Source organism: Cervus elaphus, chromosome 4, assembly GCF_910594005.1.
Source record: "Cervus elaphus chromosome 4, mCerEla1.1, whole genome shotgun sequence".
In the NCBI taxonomy this organism is placed as follows: domain Eukaryota; kingdom Metazoa; phylum Chordata; class Mammalia; order Artiodactyla; family Cervidae; genus Cervus; species Cervus elaphus.
In genome coordinates, this window is record NC_057818.1 from 63,077,512 (window position 1) to 63,094,823 (window position 17,312).

At 42.2% G+C, this 17,312-nt stretch overlaps 2 protein-coding genes across 2 annotated transcripts; one reads left to right on the plus strand and one right to left on the minus strand.

Annotated features, from left to right (window-relative positions):
* The first annotated feature begins 961 nt into the window (after positions 1 to 961).
* Positions 962 to 16,228, plus strand: LOC122690211 (CDK2-associated and cullin domain-containing protein 1-like). Its single transcript, XM_043897248.1, has 2 exons — positions 962 to 1,711; positions 16,095 to 16,228. Coding segments are annotated over exons 1-2 (366 nt in total). The 5' UTR covers positions 962 to 1,347; the 3' UTR covers positions 16,097 to 16,228.
* LOC122689943 (zinc finger protein OZF-like) lies at positions 7,829 to 10,019 on the minus strand. The gene has a single exon (XM_043896793.1). It carries the CDS (start codon positions 9,996 to 9,998, stop codon positions 8,523 to 8,525), a length of 1,476 nt encoding a protein of 491 aa, XP_043752728.1. The 5' UTR covers positions 9,999 to 10,019; the 3' UTR covers positions 7,829 to 8,522.
* Positions 16,229 to 17,312: the final 1,084 nt, after the last annotated feature.

The window sequence follows — 17,312 nt, forward strand, 5'->3', positions numbered from 1 at the left end:
AATTAACACATGAAACAGATTCTGTGGTGGCTCAGACAGGAGAGTCTGCCTGCATGTGGGAGACCCCAGTTTGATCCCTGGGTCAGAAAGATCCCCTGGCGAAGAAAATGGCAACCCTCTCCAGTATTCTTGCCTGGAAAATCCCATGGACAGAGGAGCCTGGCGGGCTACAGTCCATGAGGTTGCAAGGAATCAGACATGGACTGAGCGACTTCACCTTCACTTTCAACACAGAAAAATGTTGCGGTTCTACTTTATGTTTGTATTTCCAGGCTTTATGAATCATCTGCTACAGTTTGTTCTCTGCTCTTTATGGAGAGTCCTATTTTCTCACATCTTTAAAGAATAATTGCCTATGGAAAAACTAAGGTAGGAGCATATCCTGTTTTCTAATAGTATATATTCTAAAAATGATCGCTGTGCATGCACCAGTACCAATATCTCAGATGATTTAGTTTCACAGCAGAATTGAGAGCAAGGTACAGAGATTTCCCATATACATATTTTTCCCATACGTGGACAATCTTCCTACTTATTTCCCCACCAGTGTTTACATTTGTTACCAGAGATGAATCTAGAAAGACATGAAATAATGTTTTTAGTTTCACCTTATGTTTCTCTTCTAGGGGTGTTCACTCTAAGGATCTGGGCAAATGTATAATAACTTGTGTCCATTAAAACGTTTCACACAATGATTTCATGGTCCTGAACTCACGATATTCATAGCCCCTGCTTTGCAACCCATGGCAACCACTGACCATTTTAATCTCTTCTACATTTCCAACTAGATTCTCAGGTGGCTCCGTGGTAAAGAATCCACCTGCCAACGCAGGTGACCCGGGTGATGTGGGTTCAATCCTTGGGTAAGGATCCCCTGCAAGATCCCTTGAAAGAAGAAATGGCCACCCACTCAGTGTTCTTTCCTGGGAAATCTCACGGACAGAGGAACCTGGCAGGCACAGTCCATTGGGTCCCAAAGCCTCAGACACAATGGAGCACATGAGAACATTCACCTACACCACAATGCCAGGTTGTAAAAATCCGACTTCTTGTGGCACTTTCAGATGGGCTTCTTTCACTTAATAAAACGCATGGAATGATTGTCCATGTATTTCATACCTTGAAAGCTTAATATAAGAATGCTTAATATCGCTGTCTGCAAAGAGGCGTCCCGGCGGAGACTGAGAGACCAGAGGCACGCGGCTGCCCCTCCCCGCCGCGCCCGCTCCGCCCTCGGCGGTGTGAGTTCGAGGAGGCTGCGGTGCCCGCCCCCCGGCCCGGCCCGGCCCGGGGTTGAGACGGGCAGCAGGTGCCTGTGAAGGCGGGCGGGTGCTGGGGGCCTGCAGCATGGAGGAAAGCATGGAAGAGGAGGAGGGGGGCAGCTACGAGGCGATGATGGACGACCAGAACCTCAACAACTGGGAGGCCGCCGTGGACGGCTTCCGGCAGCCCCCGCCGCCTCCGCCACCCCCGCCTTCGATCCCAGCCCCTGCCCGAGAGACTCCCGGGGGTCAGCTGCTGGCGATGCCTGCGGTCTCCGTGGGCAGAAAAGGCCCCAAGGCGGGGCTTCCGATGGGGCCGCCGCTGCCGCCGGAGGCCAGTGGGGTGATCATGATGTTGAAGAGCGGCGACGCGGCCTCCGTGGCCGAGGCGGCCCCCGCCCCCACCCCCGGCTCCACCATCAACATCCACACCTCCACCTCCAAGTTCTGTGAGTCCAGCCTTTTCGCCAGCAGCCTTGGCTTTTCCTCCTCGCCGCGCGGACGCCGAATCCGTCCCTCTCGGCCAGCCCTTCTTTCTTTGTTTCGGGCCTGGGTCTCCTCTTCCCTGCCCCCACCCGCGTCCCTCCCTCCCTTCCCGGGTTTGGTGTCGATGGGCCGGCGCCGGAGCGGCCCTGGCTTCTCGGATTACCTGGCCCATAAAAGAGCAGCCTGGGTTAAACGCGCGCAGCCCCGAGTTCTCCTGCAGACGCGATCCGTGTCAGGACTGGCTCGCTCTCAACGTTAGGAAGCTCTTTTCTTCTCGGTTCCCCCTTAAGTTTCATCCGCAAACGTGAAGGGAAAAGTATAAGGCTGCCGGGTTTCGTTAGGGAGAGGCCTTCAGTATTTTTGTGTTTTTTTGCAGCCAGAGGAAAAAGAAATCTGGCCACTGTGTTTCTGTGCCTTTAGCCAGCCTGCGTTAAGCAAGTCAGGAGTTAGAAAGCTGACCTGTATCTGCGCTTCGTTCTTTCCCGTCTCCAGCGCACGCCTCCTGCATCCTCATAGGGAAAATGTATGAGTTGCTTCTTGAGTTAACACCAGTGCAGTGGAAGCTACGACATCCGTTTTGAAGCTAATACTGTATAAAGTTATTTTTCAAAGCCTACACTCATAAGAATAAGCCATTCGGTATGTGTCCAAGTCCAAGGTTGTGTTGAATGTTGAACTTTATATTAGTGATCCACCTTAACGCTAAATTGCAGGCAGAAAGATTTCAGACCAAATCTCTTCTGTAACTGAAACTGTCCCCACCAGGGATGTATCCTTCCACAGCTAGAAAAAAAAGTGCTTTTGCTTTAAGCGAGTTTTTTGGGGGGCTGGTGGTGGTGGAAATCGATCGCCACAGCCAGATTTTTCCCCTCCTATTAATAACTACAAGTTTTGAATGGCATCTGGTAAAGCAACTGGAGATTTCATTTCTAGTTGCTAATTTTATCAAGCTGTACCAGTAATTGTCCAAGGCAGAGAAAGTGCCTTGGTTCAGGTATATGGTGGTAGCCTTACATATTTTGGGGGAACGAGCACATTATTTATGTGCCTTCAACATGGACACATTCATATGTAGTTACGGTTGATAAGATTTCTCTAGTTTGTTTTGTATTGTGAATAGGAGAGAATAATGTTTGTATTGTATAGTTTCTGTGTTGAAGTCTATGTAGTGAAACCAGATCTGAGACAGAGTGGCAGGGTGACTTATCTAAATGTTGAAGGAAGCTTGCCTTTAGTGCTTTTACCAAACTCATTTCAAGAGTTCCAAAAAAAAACCAGCCTACAGTTAAGAGCAGAATCAGTGAAATTAGGAAAAAAAGAAAGATTGGCCAAACTGAAAGAAGATGTTTTGAAGGTAAATAAGATAAACAGACCTCTGATTTTAAAACGATGCAGATAAAATAAGTGATAAATGGGAAACGGCTACAAACGTGAGATGTTTAAAAAATAATTTTTGAATTGCTTTTGGTTTATAAATTTGAAAGCCTGGAGGAAATGTATAAATTCTTAGAAAACTACAAGCTATGAAGGTTGGTATCAGAAGAAATAGATAGCTTGAGCTGACTAATAAATATTTAATGAACAATGGCAAAACCTCCCCTTTTAAAAAAATCCTGTATGAAGATAATCTTACTGAGTTGCAATGACTTTTTAAATGAAAATTTCTTTTTAAAGGTTTGTCTGGGAATAGGGGGAAAAAAAGAGGCCAAATTCATTTTATAAAGTTAGTAAAGTCTTGATTTCAAAACTAGTTGAGGTCAGCATGAGAAAGTTATACATCTATAGGGTAAACAAGAAAATCCTACATAGAATACTAGCTCATCAAATCCAACAATGTGTTGAAAGAATCTTGATCAGAGTTTAAGAATGTAAATATGGTTCAACATCTGTTTGTCTCTTAATGTAATTTGTCTCATTAATAGGCTGAAGGAGAAAAGTCATCAATTATTTGTATACCATAAAATCATTTGATAAGATCCAGCACTGATATATGATAAAAAATCTTAACAAACTTTGAACACAAGATAACTAGATAATGGCCGTTACCAAAAACCTACAGCAAATAATAATAGGGAAATTTCAGATATCCTTACTTGAATATCAGTAACAAGATAAGGATGCCCTTGTATCACTGTTGGTATTTAACATAAGGAGGTCCTGACTGACACTACAGAGGGAAAAATAAAAAGTATAAGGATTAGAAGGAAAGCAAGAAAACTCATTATTTGCAGATTATATTACTTATCTAGAATAACCATTAGAATCAAGAGAGAAACTGTTGGAACTAGTAAGAGTTTAGCAGGGTTGCTGCTTTTAAAATCAACCTACAGAAATTAGTAGTATTTAGCACACTAGCAATAAGCATTCAGTAAGATAATCAAAGATAAATATTGTATACAGTAGTGGGGAACAAACTAGTCTCTAGGGATGAACCTAAGAGCACATAAGATCTTTAAGGAGAGAACTTGACTAAGGAGCCAGAAATGTGTTCTCAGTTGCACAGTCGAGTCTGATTATTTGCAACACCATGTAGCCTGCTAGACTTCTCTGTCCATGGAATTTCCCAGGCAAGAATAGTGGAGTGGGTTGCTATTTCACTCAGGGATCAAATCCACGTCTCTTACATCTCCTTCATTGTCAGGCAGATTCTTTACGACTGTGCCACTTGGGATGCCCCCCCAAGGAGCCAGAAGAGGATCTAAATAAATAAATGAGAAAACTTTCCATGCTCTTGGGACTATTTATTGTTGTAAGAATGTCAGTTTTCTCCATTTTAATCTGTAAGTTTGAGTAAACTGCCATCAAAATTCCAGTCGGTTTGCCTAACAGACTCCATAACCTATATCTAAAATTTATATGGCAGGTGGGATAAAGTCTGAATAGCTAAATCAGTCTTAAAGATTTGCTTTGGTGGGGGCTTGCCTTATCAGAAGTTAAGATTCTGTTTCAAAACTATAGTAATAAAAACTAATAGGAATGTGAGAACATAAAAATAGACTGGGGGGACATATTAGCAGAAAGTTACCTATGAATGTTTAGGAACTTAAGGGTGTCATAATAATCAGAGAAAGTCATGTTGCTCAGAAGAGTGATTCAACTGTATGGGGGAAAAAACAGTATAACACCACAGATGGGATGAACTATAGATAATTAGAGATTTAAGTGTGAATGGAAAAGTTAGAAAATTAATGGAAGACAATGTTGAAGACACTCTTTCCCTCAGGACAGGGAAGGGCATCTTAAAGTTGCTGAGACTTAAACAGAGGTGAAAAAACAATAAATTCGTAGAAAAAAAAAAAAAAAAAAGAAAGAAAGATTTTTCTTTCAGTGACAGACAGATGAAGGAATTAGAAAAGATATTTGCAGTGCCTAAAATTGCCAAGGGATCTAGTTTGGAATTTATTCAAGTTTTGCTTGTTCACTGAAGTGTTCTTTTACCTCCATTTTCTAAGGATACTTTTGGTGGAGATACAATTCTAGATTGACAATCTTGTATTGTCTTTGTTTTTCCTTTCAGTACTTTAAAGATGTCTTTACTTTGTCTTTCAACCTCCATTGTTTCTCATAATAAATCTGTGAATATTCTAGTGTCAAAAAAAAAAAAAAAATGCTTAATATCTATGTCTCCAGCTCTAGTCCTGCTCATTATATAGGATCATCAATAACATTTTCTAGATTCCATATATATATATATATGTTAATACAATATTTTCACAAATATAGACGTTAGACCTGTGGACACCACGGGAGAATGAGAGGGGGCCCAATTGAGACAACCACCTCGACATATATTCACCGCAATGTATAAAATAGGTAGCAGGTGGGAAGCTGCTCCATAGCACAGAGAGCTCAGCGCGGGGCTCTGTGATGGCTAGAGGGGGGAGACAGAGATCGTAGATCGTGGGAAGGAGGTTCAAGACACAGTGGGTAAACATATACCTATGGTGATTGATGAAGTTGTCCAGCGGAATCTAACACAACATTGTAAAGGAAAACATTCCAGTTTACATATATATACATCTCAAAAGAAAAACAAACAGACTGATAACCCTGTGCTTAAGAATCCCCCTGACAGTGCAGGGCCCTCGAGCATCATCCCTGGTCCAGGAATACTCCACGTGCTGTGGGGAGACTAAGCCTGTGCCCCACAGCTGCTGAGGCTGGGTGGGGCAACTTGCTCTTTTCCATGGGCAAGACACAAAAGAAAGATTCTCACCATCGCTAAATAATAAGAAATGCAGAATAAAACTACAGTGATGTATCACCTCATGCCAGTCAGAATAGCAGAAAGCCCACTAATAATGTCATAAACGCGGAAGAGGCTTGGAGATCAGGGAACCTCCTGAATGGCTGGAGGGAATGTAAGCGGGTGCAGTCACTTGGGAGGACAGTGTGGAAGTTCCTTAAAAAATGTAACCTCCTGACATTTAAGGAAATGAATTCCCAGAATTGTAGACAGAATAGATTAGTTGACAAATTTATAAGATTTGCAGTTTTTAGTGAATCATCTTCAATTCTGAAATGAGCAGTTGTGGTCTAGCATTCCTCAATTCTTTAAGTAAATGTGTACTAATACACACACACTCACATGTTCCTTGAATTTCTCACTGCTAGTCTTTATACCTTCAGATATTTATTTATTGTGTTCAATGTATGCTATATAAATTATATAACATATATACTTTCAGATATTTATATATTGCATTGAGTATGTCATAGCCATTAGAAAACAGTTCCTTTAAGCCTTACAAAAACATATGCTAAGAAACAGGGTTAGATTTTACAAATCTTAGTTCAGAATTTTACCATCATGACATTTAAGTATTCTTGTGGCAAATGTTAAATTTACATTTGCTTAAATGAGCCCATGAAAAGTCTTACTTAGCTCAACAGAAGAACAAAGGACAACTGAAGCAGGTGAGTTCATGACTCTAGGTCCTCATAGAATTCACAGCAAGCTCTGAGTGAGATCAAGGATAGAAGTGAGCAGAGAAAGAGGCAGTAATTGGGGTTCAGGTTTTTATAAGAGGCCCTGGGCAAAGTGCTGTGGGCTCCCCAGGCTGAGTGTGGATGGGCCCATTCAGACCAAAAGGACTAGGACTTTGTGGCTCTGTGAGTGTGGCATTGAAGGGGAGCCTGTGAATAGGCCCTGGGGTTCAGCAAGCCTGCTGGCCTCAAGGAAGGGGGTCTTCTGGTGCAAGTGCTCACAGGACTCGCTGGTGTGAGTTCAAGGACCTGCAGGCTGCCTGCTCCCCAGACAGATGCTGAGGCAGCAACAGCATGGAGCAGTTCAGGGGAGCTCTCAACAGTACTCTGTATGATCCTTCTTATTAGAACCATCACAATGTCCCTGCAGTTACAAAGAAGGAGATAACTACAATGGAGAAATGATGGGAAATACATGATCAAATGATTTGAAACTTAAGGGCAGGAAGGAAACTAATTGTTACAGACTTCACCCTTCTATGCTACCAAAGAGTTTCTCGTTAGGTATTCTTTCCTGCAACCTTCAATTGCTAGGCTAAAACTTCATTCATTACACACCAACGTTTACACAAGAAACCATTCAGTTTTATTGCTTAACATGTATGCTTATCACACACAGGATAAAACCTTTTACACTCCACTATGTAACTTTGGTTAAACAACAGATTATAAGCATAAGGAATGATACTTTCCTCTGATACAATGGTCTGAGAACTGTGATTTCGAAGGTTACAAAAGGGAGGCTAATCATTTAAGAAGACGTACACTAATTACATGACTTTTCTGGGAAGGGTTTTCCCTACATTTCTGGGGTAGCAGAGATGTCTTTAACTGAAACATGGCTACTGATATTCATGACTTCAGTTGATATTATAAAATACATCAAGATTTTAGTGAACTGTCTTTGTACTTTACTTTAAAAGCAAGTGACATAACTATTGAAAATGTACCTTGAAAATGTACGTTAATCTGTGGAATTATTCCCTGAACACTTATATCACGGTGACTTATAGGGATGTGTGACATGAATGACAAACACCACCATTTAGATGTTCACTGCACATGTTACATTCTTGTGTCCTTAATCGTATAATGGAGAAAATTATAAATGTTTTCTTCCTAGAAAGAAGGGCTTCTCTCATCTTTGAGGTACCAACCATCAAAAACATAACTTTGCATGCACACTAGAAATGAAGTGTAGCATGGAGTAATTTGAGAATTCAGTTACATTCATTTTGGTTTTCAAATAATCACAAATCATGTCAATATCAACAAACATACATAGCTAGTGACTGTACATGGCTAAACATCACCTCTTCATCTTGTGATCCATACTAACATATCAATTTTCTATCTATTTTAACTATGAATCACTATCTACAATATTTCTCCCTAAGAGGAACGTCAGAAAACAGGATTTATGAAATACTTTCCAGTATGCATTTCCTGATATTTATTTAGATTTGATTTTTTGTAAATACTTATTTATATTTTCTTTACGTCATTCTGTATCATTCTTATATAAACAGTCTTGGGTTTCCTGAACTGTATGTTCAGGACAAACCTCTTCCATGTCTGACTTCATTACTAGGGTTTCCCTCCAGGACATGCTCTCTGATGTCCAGTGAGATGAGAGCTCTGATTAAAGCCTTTGCAGGTTTCCTTACATTTATGAGATTTCCTTCAGTATGAATTATCTGATGGTAAGTAAAACCAATGTGCTGGGTTAAAGTCTATGTCACAATCCTTACATTTATAAGGCTCCTCTTCAGTATGAATTCGCTCATGTTAAATAAGAGTTGCATAGTGACTGAAAACTTTACCACCTTCTTTACATTTATAAGTTTTCCCTCCAGTGTGAATTCTCTGATGGCGATTAAGACCGGCGCGGCGCCTAAACTCTTTGTCACAATCCTTACATTTAAAAGGCTTCTCTCCAGTATGAATTCGCTGGTGTTGAGTGAGAGCAGAGCGTTGACTGAAAGCTTTTCCACATTTTTGACATTTATAAGGTTTCTCTCCAGTGTGAATTCTCTGATGGCGAGTAAGATCTGAGTGCCAGCTAAAGCCTTTGCCACAATCCTTACATTTATAAGGCTTCTCTCCAGTATGAGCTCTCTGATGGTACATAAGGCCTGAGCCCTGGCTAAAGGCTTTGCCACAATCCTTACATTTATAAGGCTTCTCTCCAGTATGAACTCTCTGATGGTACATAAGGCCTGAGCCCTGGCTAAAGGCTTTGCCACAATCCTTACATTTATAAGGCTTCTCTCCAGTGTGAACTCTCTGATGGTACATAAGGCCTGAGCCCTGGCTAAAGTCTTTGCCACAATCCTTACATTTATAAGGCTTCTCTCCAGTATGAATTCGCTGGTGTTTATTACGAGTTGCGTATTGACTGAAAGCTTTTCCACATTCTTGACATTTATAAGGTTTCTCTCCAGTGTGAATTCTCTGATGGCAAGTAAGACCTCTGCGTTGAATAAAGCCTTTGCCACAATCCTTACATTTATAAGGCTTCTCTCCAGTATGAATTCGCTGGTGTTTAATAAGAGTTACGTATTGACTGAAAGCTTTTCCACATTCTTGACATTTATAAGGTTTCTCTCCAGCATGAATTACCTGATGTTTATGAAGACATGAGCACTGTTTAAAGGCTTTGCCATAATCCTTACATTTAAAAGACTTCTCCCGTGTATGGACTCTCTGATGGTAAGTAAGACTTGAGTGCTGGCTAAAGCCTTCACCACATTCCTTACATTTATAAGGCTTCTGGCCAATATGGATTCGCTGATGTTGACTAAGTTTTGAACTCTGATTAAATGATTTGTCACATTCTGTACCTTTGAAAGTATTCCATCCTGTATGAATTTCCCTATGTTTACATAGGTTGAGTGCGTTAGTAAAGACTTTCTCACATTTCTTACACTTGTAGTTTTTCTGTGGATTCTGAATACTCTGCTGTTGAATAAGTTCTGAAGACTGATTAGAAACATCATATTCACTACAATTGTAAGTCTTCTCTCCAGTATGTGTACTCTTATTTAGTGAAAGACCTGATGCTCGATAAAAGATATTCCTACCTGAATTACTTTCAGAATCCTTATCTGAAGATTGAGGTGCCTGGTGTTTCCTAAGATCAGAGTCTTGTCCAATGTTATACCCACTGTCATTGCATGAACAGTTTCTTGCTCCATCATAAATACTCTGGGAACTATTGGCTTTGGAGCTCCTACTTAAGGCCTGACTCATGTTATTACACATGAAAAGCTGTTTTATATTAACCCTATCACGATATGTATCAAACAGTGATGGCTGAATTAAGTCTCTTCCATTATTATCAACACTACGAATTTTGGATTGGGGAGAACCTGTCTGTTGGTGGAAGAATAATGACCCGTTGTTCACAGACCCCTCAAGTTGATCATATTGTGAGTTTTCCCCATCATTTGTAAACTTCTCCTTTTCAGACGTGGTTGAATGTATGTGTAATCGAAGTCTATGTTCAGAGTGGTTTGAACGACCATTTGGAGTAGAGACTGGATGACCTTCCAGATTTTCCACATTTCCCCTCAGAGAACGTGTGTGTTTCAAAAACTGATGTGAGTCATTGCTTACAAAGATACACTGTGTGGCAGACGGTGATGACTGAAACGGGTGCTTTCCCCAATTTGACTCCCAGTGCTCATTTCTTCTGGCAGTCATGTCCACAGTATGTGAAACGGTCTCAATTTCTTTATGTCCATATAAACATCCTCTCAGTCTTTCACATACCCTTGTATGTCCCCAGTCTTTGGTTAAATGTTCATTTCTGAGGTGAGCTCTTTCATATAGGTTTGCTTTTTGGATTGAATTTTCAAACCTTGGATTCTTTGACATCAAACCATGGGTGTTGTGAGAAGACACAGCTGAAAGATACCAAGTAAAAGCTTTCTTATCTACTATTCTCAGTGAATATCCTTGAAGATTTAGAGAAAATGGGGACCCAAGGATCAAGATGCCAGAGGATTAGGCAGATTGGAGTTCATCTCTCTCCACAAATGCATCAAGAATACATTAGAGTTGGAAGAATTCTCACAGAGCCCCCTCTGAACACTAGCAAAGAACCTACACCACCTAAAAGGACAAGAAGGATTCCTGCTGAGCCAGGTAGGACCAAAAAAGAAGGAGGAGAAGGAAGAGGGGAGCAACTGGGATGGGACCTGTAAGCTTGGGGGGATCTGAAGAGAGAAGAGGTGTCCACATCCGGGGGAGCCCCTCACTGGGGGAGCCCAGTTTGGACAGAAGGAGAGCCTCATTCTCTGTGGAGGAGAACATGGCAACCCGCGTGTGGCAGAGGGGAGTGAGAGCTGCAGATGGGGTGCTGACCCTGCCCTGCCCACCCAGCCTGAGAGGGTGTCCACCTCAAGGGTGTCCACCACTGCAGACGAGGGCTGGGTGCTGGAACGTGGGCTTTGGGGAGCAGACCCAGGCAGAGGACTGCGGTTGGCCATGAGGAGACATCCTGAGGGGACGGAAGGGAGGGAGGAGCTCTGCAAATGGGACGCTTGTGGAGGAAGCCTGCGCCACCAAAGTGCAGAGCGCCATTGTTGAGTGAGGCCCAAAGGGAAGAACCCCACCGCAGCCTCTCTCTCCCGTGCTGGCCCCTCATCCCTGGCAGTAGGGAGGACCACCACCCGGGTGGGCTCTATTGAGGCCCAGCCACGGCCTCCCCCATGCCCCTCCTCCCCCGTCAGCAGACCCCTGTGCCCTGGGGCAGCCTCTGGAGCAGACACCTGTGGGTGGGCCATATGCTCAGATGGAGCTGAAAGCACAGCTGAGCCCCAGGGTTGAGGAAGCAAAGCTGAGGTCTCTGCTCGCAGCTGCACTCACCGCGCTTTTACACAGGCAACTGGCTTTGTCAGCTCAGCCCCTGCAGAGCATCTGAAGGACAAGGGGGACGCCCCCAGTCACAGCAGGTGTGGCTTTAGCAACTGTAGACTTTGTGGGCTCGGACACGAGGGGGACGGGGCCAGGCCGGAGTCTGAGCTGCCCCCACAGCACCACAGCACCTGGGACCTAAGCCCTGAGTTCAGGGGATCTATGCTGGTGACCCGGGGAGAACAACATCTGAGAGACCCCAGGGCCATGTGCCGGCATACCCATGGGTGAGGTGGGGCCAAGATCAGGGCCAACTAGGGTCACACGAGACTCACCCAATGGGTGAAAGTGACGCACAGAGCACGTCCCAAGGGGAACATCCCCAGAGCAGCAATCCTCAGGGACTTCTCTCCCGGGGGTGTGCTCCAATCCCACCTGCCTCCACACAGATCAGGATCACAGCGAAGAAACAGATCTGGGGGCTCTGTTCCAACAACCAGGGCGCACACCCACCACAGACAGGGCGGTGACAGCCAGAGAGGAATGGGGAAGCGCCCCTCAATATCCAGGGCAGGCTCGGTTACAGCAATCAAGTGCCCATCAAGGGGATCAGGGCACAAACCTCAGGACCAAACTGAGCCCCTAAAGGGCAGGCACAGGAAACAAGAGGAACTAGGATCCTGCAGCCTTCAGGGCAGAGAACACACACACAGAAAACGTAATAAAACCAGGGGACAAAGAGTGTGGAGCAGAGGAAGGGGCAAGATAATAAGCTACAAGAACCACTAAATGAAGCGGAGACACGCAGTCTAATGATTACCTTTTGCCCTAAGTCATCTTAAATGGAGACAGCAAACATTTTCAGCAATACTAGGTGCCTTCCAATTCTTTAATCCACTTCTTACCACTTGTGTTTTATTGGAACACATTCTATTACATGTTTGTATCTAAAAATCATAAATGATATTGACATACAACTGATTAGAAACTGAGGGCCATCAGAAACTGATAACAAATGAGATAAATTAATAAAGTCTGGGGCAGCTGATAAGAAACAAGATAATAAAGGCTTAAGCAATTAAATAAGAAGTGAGATTTTAAAAAATGTGTTGGGATCACAGAGAACTCTACTCAGTTCCCTGTGGAGACCCAAATGGAAGGAAATCTAACAAAGAGTGGCTATTTATACGTGTACTTCATTCTCTTTGCTGTACAAGAGCACAACACTGTAAAACAATAAGGATTTAAAGGACTTAAAAGGACTTCTTTATATGATCTAAAATGTTAATAGTTTGAAACAACCATTAGAAATACGGTGGAAAATGTTCTAAACTATTTTGCCAATTTATTTAAAAAATCTTTGAGTTAATTGAATACATTAAAGTATTTTACCATTGAGGAATTGTGGCAAATGCACTTCAGATATTTAAAATGAGTTCACATAACGAAAAGTGAAACATTGGTGTAACTCAGAGATTTGCATTCTCTCATTTTATGGAAGTTTTGCTTTATACACTGAAATGAGTTTAAAATTTATAAGGTCATATTTGTAGCTTCCAGTCTTTTAGAAAATATAAATCAGAACATAAATTCTGTCTCCAATATTCCTAGAGTATTGGTAGTTTGTTTACAATTCCACTCACACATTTCTTTCTAGAGGTAGAAACAAACTTTAAAAAGAGCATCTTATATTTATTCATCAATGGCAGTTTTCCTAGGACCCCCAAGAAATTAAAGAGCAGCCATCCCATGCAAGTTGTCACAAGCCAAGAAGAGAATTTGAATTCTCACTGTGGATGAGAAAAGTAATCATGGAGCTGAATTCATGAACGATTGAGAGGCAGAAGGAGCCAGGCAATGTCCGTCTATGACAGCAACAGAAATGAACCCAGAGTTCTCCAAAATCATTTCCACTGGAGCACGTCTTCCCAAGCCACAGGACAAAGGCTGACTTCCTCACTGCTCCTTGGACATCTCACTTGAGTCATCAGCTCCATCCATTCACACCTACCTGGGTATGTGGCTGTTGTGTCCGTTCTCCTTACATCCCAGGGAGTCTTCATTTGCTCCAGAAAGGTCACCAGGTCCGGCTTTGAGACCACAAGACCTGTTCATCAGAGAAAGGAATATTTGTTTTGCTAGAGATTCATAAGTTTCCAACCCAATATGTATTTGGGTGAGAAGAGAACACACGGGTGAATGTTAATATAGCCTAGAGGATGATTCCCCAAATACTTTATTGAAAGCACCCTTACAATACTAACAAATACGTAAAAATCAGATCCTGAGATTCTGGTCAAGTACTACAAGGCTAAAGTAAGTAGTGTAAATGTGGTTTTAAGAGGAAGGTGTCACTATTTAATACCATGGAACTGATTCAATCACCACCACGCTAGAGTGAAGGAGGCAGATTACATCATGAAAGAAAAAGGTTAGAATCATACTGAATCACCATGAAGGCTTTCTTTCTAAACTCACAAATACCCATTTCCTGCTAGAAAGCAGGGATCTGAAGGTGTTGGTGGAAGCAGAAAATTCCAGGAGACGTTCTAGAAATGCAGGAACCAAACCCAGTGGTGGAAAAGGGATTCTGGAAGGCAGTTCTCCTCACCCAAGGAGGCCAGGTTCCCGTAGGTCTCTAACATCACATCCCTGTACAAGTCCCGCTGACCGAGGTCCAGGCATTCCCACTCCTCTTGAGTGAAGTCTATGGTCACATCCTGGAATGTCAGCCGTCCCTGAAATACAAAGTACAGATGCCATGTACTTTGGGGTCACAAAGAGTCAGACACAACTGAGATCGCAAAGAGTCAGACAGGACTGATGACTGAATAACTGAACTGACTGACTGACTGACTGACTGTCATATGGCCAAGAGAAGACTTACTAACCTGACCCTAAACGAAACCAGTAATTACAGAGAACTGATTTTGATTTAGTGTAGTTTCTGGAATCACACAGTAACATTTTCTACCACATTTTTAACCCCAAGAAAAGAGGATATGATTCACAAGAAACTATTCTGATGTGGAAGAGAAATTATAATGTAATCAGATCAACACTGGCATATTTATTTTTGAGTGTTGTACTCGTGTGACCCAGGATAAATTGTCTACCAAAAACCAGGAAACATTTTTAAAAAGCAGATTCTGATCCAAGAGTTCTGGAGTGGAGAAACTGTGCCACATTTTTACCAAGCTTATTTGAGCTAGTAATGTTGCAAATTCTGCTCCACAAATGACCATTCTGAACAGGAATGAAGGAGAATAGTAGGGAAGAATTCACACTTAAGTCTGAACTTTAAGTCTTTTACAAATTTTACAGGTGTTATAGGATAGTAACCTTGCAGCAAGAATCATTTTAACTATTTAGTATATACTGTATATCTTTATGACAGTTTTTACAGAATCTTGAATGTGCAACAGAAATAATAGCTCCTCTGTCCATAGGATTCTCCAGGAAAGAATACTAGAGTAGGTACCTATTCCCTTCTTCTCAAAATCTTTAAAAAACAGATAAAAAAAACAGCGATCAAATCATGTTAACAGGTTTGTGGACACAGACATATACTAAAATGGGACTACATACTTATTAGTAGTGAATAGGGAAAAGTTGTCATTTCAATAAAATAAAGTTTTTTTTTTAACTTATTAAAAATGTACATAAATATAATGGGATGATATTATTTTTATTTCTTTAAATAAACTAGAATACAGACATACAGAATGATGTAACATAAAGTAAAGCTCTGGTTCTGAATTTTTTAATTTCCTGAAAATCTATATCATTTCCAAAGAGCTATAGTTCAAATTTTAACACAGTTGAACATAGATTAGCACTAATAAGATTCTTATAAACATTTTGGAAGATAAAAAAATGTCATGAGACTCTGTGATGTGAGTGTGGAGTGTACCTGGAAATTACCAAACCTGGGCTTGAGTGAGAAAAATCCCCAAACCCAGCATCTCTACTAAACAGTCATCTTCCAAAGAAAAGAGAAACTTAAGAGCTCATGGGATTTCCCCCATTAACTGTGATAGTTTAGGCACATCCCTCACTTTTTTCCCAAGATAGTTGTTAAAGACAAAAGGGAAATACATGAGCTGTGTCGCATGGGAATCTCACAGAAGTACTTAAACCAGTGACCATCAGAGTCATGGGGTTACAAGTACATGGAAGAATGCATTACCACTGCATGGGTATTTTGGCAATATTATGGAAACCGTGATCTGAATCCATCATTAAAAAATGTTAGTTTTAAGCAAATTTCACTTCATATATACCTCTTGTGTCATGTAGCCTAATACCACACTTAATTAGTAAGTCTTTCTTATCGACACAGAGGAAGAGGATAGTCTCAACTACATTGTTTATTTTTGAATAAAATCTGGACCACTGAGTCCATTCTATTTCCAAGGGCATTGCCTTTTGCTCCTGTTCTAAAGACCTGAAGTTGCATCCAGATATAAACTCATCATGACATTTCCCCTACTTCCCTAGGATCCCAACACAGAACAGCATTCCACTGGGAATCCCTTATACCAGTGCCTCCCCGTGTTGGTCTTTCACAAAGGGAATATGTTCAACATTGAAACTGACAGAACAGTGTTGAGAATTCGTCATGCTCTATAGAAAGCCAGGATACATACATTGGATAACAGGCTTTGGGACATAAGGAAGAAAGTGTCTAAAGAGCCACTCTTCTCTAATACAAGAAAAACTGGAAAAAGTAAGCAGTTGGCAACAAACACCCTAGGTAGAAAACTTAGAAGCAGAGAATTGAAGGTTTGCAGATGTTCAGACCAGGCATTTCAGGAGGAAAAGCAGACACAGCCCCAGACCCGGGACAGGACATTTACCTGAGAAGCTGCCATTTCCTCCTCTTCTTCCTCCAGCTCTGCGTCTCCTCTGGGGATTTTTATCATAAACTCACATCTGGGTGTTAAGTAGATAACTTAAAAGGCATCCACACAATTCTTGAATCTGCAACTGCTGCAATGATCGAGAAGAAATAGTTTTCTTGTTTCCCTTTGCCGTTTTCAGAGCTGCTTTTTTACTTTCTCCTTCCTGGTCTGCAGCGGATAATCCAGACTAACCTGATATGCTAATCACATCCTTTGTTCGGTGCTTACCTTTCCTGCCTTCTCTATGCAGACCACCCCTGCCAGTTCTTCTGTCTTTCTGCCTTACAGAGTGCAGGCCACAGTACAATTCCCAAGACATAACAGACAGAACTACCAGGTTACCTGACCCAGCCTGTGAGGGTTTTTGAAACAATGTAAGAGGGAGACCCAGGTCCAAGAGCCAAGAGCTGCAGCTCAGCACCCCTGTGACCTCAGGAAGGGAGCATTTAGGGCGGGAACTTCTAGAAACAAAGAATGTCAGTCTGATTGATTGGGGAGGGGCTCCTTCTAGGATGGGTGTGGCCCTCCAAGACCTGGTATCTGTACCCATGAACTATTTATTGCCAAATTCACACTGAAATGCAAGAAAGAAGACGAAACCACTAATCCATTCAGTTCAGTTCAGTCACTCAGTCATGTCCGACTCTTTGCCACCCCATAAACCGCAACACGCCAGGCCTCCCAGTCCATCAACGACTCGCGGAGTCCACCAAAATCCACATCCATTGAGTCAGTGATGCCATCCAACCATCTGATCCTCTGTCGTCCCCTTCTCCTCCTGCCCTCAATCTTTCCCAGCATAAGGGTTTTTTTC

Coding starts and splice junctions, on each gene's coding strand:
- LOC122690211 (XM_043897248.1), top strand. CDS start 1,348: ATGGAGGAAAGCATGGAAGAGGAGGAGGGGGGCAGCTACGAGGCGATG.
- LOC122689943 (XM_043896793.1), bottom strand. CDS start 9,998: ATGTGTAATAACATGAGTCAGGCCTTAAGTAGGAGCTCCAAAGCCAAT.